Source organism: Antrostomus carolinensis, unplaced genomic scaffold (assembly GCF_000700745.2).
Source record: "Antrostomus carolinensis isolate BGI_N321 unplaced genomic scaffold, ASM70074v2 scaffold16247, whole genome shotgun sequence".
NCBI classification, from domain to species: domain Eukaryota; kingdom Metazoa; phylum Chordata; class Aves; order Caprimulgiformes; family Caprimulgidae; genus Antrostomus; species Antrostomus carolinensis.
The window spans coordinates 17,105-22,808 of NW_010326767.1; the positions used below are offsets into that span (position 1 = coordinate 17,105).

The 5,704-nt window shown below is 37.0% G+C and overlaps 1 protein-coding gene across 1 annotated transcript in view; it reads left to right on the forward strand.

Moving 5' to 3' along the window:
* The window catches only part of HEPACAM2 (HEPACAM family member 2), a 21,012-nt gene that overhangs the window by 14,465 nt on the left and 843 nt on the right, over nt 1-5,704 (forward strand). The window contains exons 5-8 of the mRNA XM_010171707.1: nt 2,793-2,918; nt 3,006-3,030; nt 3,154-3,191; nt 4,469-4,542. Coding sequence (XP_010170009.1) covers nt 2,793-2,918; nt 3,006-3,030; nt 3,154-3,191; nt 4,469-4,542 — 263 coding nt within the window. The remainder of the gene's footprint in view (nt 1-2,792; nt 2,919-3,005; nt 3,031-3,153; nt 3,192-4,468; nt 4,543-5,704) is intronic.

A 5,704-nucleotide genomic window follows, 5' to 3' on the forward strand; every position in this document is an offset into this window, starting at 1 on the left:
TCAGTTCCTGTATCAGATTGCCTTAAACAGAAACCGAGCAGTTTTTCAGCAAATCTCCAGAAGTATATAGTATATATAATATAGAAGATATTGAGGAAGTCCGATATCTCTTATTAATACAGATCAATACAAGTATTTTCAGATAAGGAACATAAATTATTAATGTTCAACAAGATAGACGAGCTTGCCTTTTAGAAACTTTAACAAAGCAATTTTGCTTACGCAGAATAAGGAGCTCAGCCGTTTGTTAGTCAGGTAAACAAGGAAAGCAGATGTCCATTGTTCAGGCTGACTTACAGATTCATCACAAATCCACAGCTTTCAGTATGCTGGAAGGAAGATGGATTGCAGTTTTACAGTGGAAATACTGCATTTTATAACTAAACATTGTGGTTAGTGGTGAAAAAAAATGCAACCAGAGTTATGTGTTAGAAATAAACATGACATTTCTCCAGGAAGTTCATGTAAGGTATGACATTCATCAATAAGCATTAAGAAATTCAGCTGAGATTTCCTTTCAAAGGCCAAAAAGAAGGGGAAACAGCACAGCTTCATGTTAATTTGCACTTAAATACATACATTTGCTAATTACAAATTTTTTGCCTAAATAAAGCTTTTAAAAACATTTTATACTGTGTATTTAAAAAATTAAAAATATCCGTTTTTCCCTCCATAGCCATTTTCTTCTTGATAAGTATTTATTCAGGTGGCACTAAATCTAGATGTTGAGCCTACGCTTTGCAACACAGCACTGATTGACTCTAAGAAGTATGAATTCACACACAAGGCTAAACCTCAGAGGTTCTACTCAGGCTAAATTCTGGTTGGAACTGATTAAACATCATAAGCCAAGACTATGAATGTTATTCCATATCTCTTCTCCCTGTCCCCATAATCCTAGATATAGAGTCTGGACTGCACCTCTCGAAAATACTAGGAACCCCCATTTTCAGCAGCAACTGGAACTTTAGTGTTTCAGAAGACCTTACACAACTTCCACATGCCTATATGGCACTAATAAATATCTGCCTAATTAGTGCTAAAAATCATCAAGAAAACAATTATATCAATAAGTTACAACTTTATCAGTCATCGCACTAAGTTGTTACCTAGTTTTAGCCAAAGCTAGTTAGATTTTAAAATGAAGGGATGTATCTCATTATGTACACAAGTCAGTGCTCAGTTCCCAAGCTGAGTCAACTTGAGCGTGTTGAATGCATGTAAAGAGCACATCTTTATTTTCTGCACCGCTATGCCTGTGAAGATAATATTTATTGAATCTAAATTTTAAATTATCCATTTTAAAGAGCAATTTTAAGGACTCAGCTGATTCTCCAGCATTTGTTGGGTTTTTTAGGGTTGTTTTGTTTGGGTTTTTTTTTTTTTTCTGAGGAAATCAGTACATTGAAGGAATATGAAAGAAAATTGATGAAATTGTAGTGATTTATTTTCCCATATCTTTGGGATTCATCTGGTTTGAAATCCACATATTTAATCTTTCTGATAACTGCTGCACACGCAGCTGGTACAATGCCAGTGAATTACATGAAAGTTTAAGTAGATGTAACACTGTCTCTGTCTGCACAGCAGTTCATAGATGTACTGCAAACACATACAGGTGAATAATACACATTTGAATTGTACTCGTAAAGCTGGCACTGACAAATATGCAGCATGAATTTACCTGTAGGGATTGTGATATGACCTTTAATTAAATTAATTCTGCACAATTTAGAGAAAGAAGGGGAAATTAATGGTGCACAAGCAACTATATCTAGCATTTCCTGACTTACACATTCTTGTCTTTGCAAATTCTATGCAAATATTTTCAACATAGTTTTGTACATGTTGGGTTTGTGCTTTGCCAGTAAATCCTGCTGGAAAACTGCTGCTAATGCACATCTCAGCAAAAGATTTGAGCAAAGGAAATAAATACTTTGGATATATTTAGACATGAAGACAAAAATAATTTATTGTCTTCTGATAGGATTTGATAAACAACCAGACTGCCAGTGATCTGAAAATCTTTAGGAAAAATAAATTAGTTGAGTTATCCCCTCCTGCTCCACAGTTCCTACAGCTAGGAGGATTTCCTTCCCATCTGGCAAAAACTTCTCACCTAGTTGTCACCCAATTTCTTGGTAGTCTGGTATCTCTATGCCTAAAACTGGAATATTAATCTATTTTTTGTGATGCTGTAATTTGTGGATTACTCTTTAAGAGCTGAAACTGCAAGCGGCTTTGGCCTTGGGCAATTAAGCTCTGATTTTGAGTGAGAAAGAATGCAAGAAAAACAAGATAAGAAACTTCTTATGTAACTAGTCAGAAGTAAAAAGAATGGCTCATGAACAGGGGGATTTATCCAACCAAGTATTGTAACCAGGCGTGTGAACAGTAGCTTTTAACCAATGAAGAGTTGTTTATGTGTGTGTGTGTGTGTGTTAGCAGCTTAAGAGTATATAAGTGATCATGTAACCAATAATAAAGGTCTCCAGTAGAATTCACATTGAATCGTGTGTGGAGTCCATGGGTGTTCCCTCTCAGCACTTTTACTGACCTTCATTTAACTCTAGGCACCAATCTGTTCTGAACTCATTTCTGATATGCATATCACTACTTTTCCAGTACAGGAGATTTGTGGAGGAAAAAATATTAACAATTCACAAGAATGCACATTTTTTATCTATTTTGTATCTCTGTGGAGGTTTTAGCTACAGATGAATTTCAACTGTCCTAATAGCACATTATACAGAACAAGAGACTAAATACGGTACTTATCTTCTTTGTCACAGGATTGGAAAAGCTGGCCCAGAAAGGAAAATCTTTGTCATCTCTTGCAGTAATAACGGGTATTTCATTATTTTTGATCCTAGCTATGGCCTTTTTATTCATATGGAAAAGATATCAGCCACATAAAGGTATGTAAAAGTTAAGCACACTCTCCAGCTCTTCTTTTGGACCATCAGAGCAAAAAGAATGATTTTTCTTTTTTTTCTTCTTTTCAGTGATACAACAGAAGCTGCAGAGCAGGTACAAAAATAAATCATTCTTAGGTCTTGAATTCCTTTCCATCAAGAGAATCACATTTTATCATATTAATTTTCTTTCTTTGGTTTATGATATCAAACTGAAAAACATGTCTATGTTTTCTAGGCCAGAGGCTGATTACAGAAAGGCACAGACATTTTCAGGTAATGCTGATACAAGAAATGTGAGCATAAAGTGAAAATCCATTCTTGCAAAAAATTAGCATCTCCTCCTACAAAAAGAAAGAAGGAAGGGAAGTGTGAGTTGCACACCTACCTCTATGTTAGCTTACTTAAGATAAAACCAGAATGACAACAGGTCAGCATGTATTTAGGTCATGCCTGGAGTTCACAGCATTCTGTACCCTGTTGGCTTGAATTCTAGCTGTTAATCCTAGTATTCTGGGTTTAGAATCACCTGTATTCTGCTGTTCTAAGCAATATGAAGAATTATGGTATAGCAGTGAGGAGGGTCACACTTCTAAATGTTTGTGGCACCAATCAGTACCAAAATCAAGAGATAATATGACATTATAGTAATATATTTTATGCTCTACCACATTTTGTACTGCATTTCTCCATGTCATCAGGACCCAGGGAGTTTTTGTCTCTGCCTCTTTTCCATCCACAATCTTTCCCACATCATCCTGGGCAGCAGAGGCTGGCCGTCCTTTGGAAGAGTAGCAATTTTATTCCCATCCCTTTCTACCAAAACATCAGAGAAGGCCATAAACTGTTACATGTGAGAGTATAGAGAAGTATATGAAGCTTAGGAAAGTAAGAAAAAGTCACTTGAGAGTCCTTCACCCCAGCAAGTAGTATTGGAGGAGAGAATCTCAGCACTGTCTTTAGTGCTGCAGCATTTGCTATGGGTGATGCCCAAGAGACAACTAAGAGCCTCAGATCTCCTGGACAGTGGGAGGGTAGAGAAGGAGACTCCCATCCTAAATACAAATTGTATATGAAGTCTTAGTTACAATTTTTCAACTGGTTTAGTAATGTGGCACCTATTAGTAGCATGTTCCATTATTTTATTCTCAGCATTTTACAAGATTTAGGTGGTACTGCCTCACTACGGTGTAGATGTGCTGAGCTTATGGACAGGGCCTCTTTTCTATGGGAATTGAAAGTAAATGGGTCTGTTTAGCCTTCCAGCAAAAAGACTCCCAATGGCTATACCAAAACTGTTACTGAGGTTAGCAAGAGACCCCTCACTTGGTCCATGGTGTTGGAAGTAGCCAAGCACTGTGCACACTGACTGTGCAGCTGCCCTGCCTCGCTCCACACCAGCTTAGGAGCTTGGCTGGGAAGTGGTTTAAAGATCAAACAATCAATATTCAGCTGTTTTAAAAATTAGGCCAAATTACCTTGCCAGTCATCATTTTCCAGGTTCATATGACATCGCAATACCTTTTTTTCATGTTTGTCGGTTCTAACTTTAGGACATGAAAGTGCTTTGGATGACTTTGGAATATATGAATTTGTCGCTATTCCTGATCTTGCCAGTGGTTCTAGGGTATGTGATTTTATATCATAAAGTGATGGTTTCCTTTCTGTTTCTCAAGTTGTACTAAATATCTGTCCTAGAATACTTCTGTCAGTTTGCTTCTGTTGCTTTTTAGAGATGTCTAGATGACACTATGTTCATGGCTATTGTTTACCCAGTATTTACTCTTTCTTTACTGTGTTACACATTCAGTACTTGTATCCACATGGTGCAGTAAAGAACTAACCAAGCTCTAAAGACAACGATCTCAGTTCAGTTACCCTATATTAAAAGAATATTAGTAGTGTGGGATTAGTGACACTGAATCACTTGTGTCACACAAGCAAATTAACTATTGTGATGCCGTTTTCTTCCTTGGCCCTAATATTGCTGCTCGTGTTACAACTTCGGCAGTACAATAGTCTTGGAGACATTTAAACTTTTCTTTGTAAAAATATACAAACTAAAGCTCAACTGTATTTCACAAAAATTTTGTTAGCTTCATGTATTGTGAGGGAGGACTTAAGCACAGGAATTTTGAGGGCAGAAAAAATCATACTACATATGCTACTTCTATGCATTGTGGCTTTGCTGACATTAGTGTATAGCAGTTGGAGATCATTCTGATGTGGTGTAAAGGGACAAATTAAAAATGATAAATAGGGCCACAAAATTTAGGGACAACACACTGAAACTAGGAGAAAGTAGAAGAAGCACTTTTCCTTTGCTAGGGAAAATTTCTGGCAATGCAGTCTTGTACCTTTGGAGAGCATCAATATGGTCAGGTAAGGGAGAGTTCTTAAAACATGATCACACAGCATCACATCAACAGTCACACCTATTTTGTTATTATGATTGGTTGTCATAATACATGATGTATTAGCAAAAAAATGTCATAAATTAATAAACCCTTTGCTGGGGTTAGATGGTTGAAGTAGACATTTCCAGGGCTAGAGTATTGTCCTAATGGTTCATGGAGAAAATAGACTTTTACAGCAGCAGAGATAAAAGGCTTTTAGAAAACACAGGAGCCACACTGTATCTGTGAAAGTTTGTGACTGTAAGAGGCTTATTAAGCACGGAGATCAGGCCCTAAATCATCACAGCCTGAGACACTCTACAATATCCCTTAGGCTGATCATATCACAAAGTCACATTCTTGCAGAATCAGGGCCTTAGCAGGTCTGGAGGG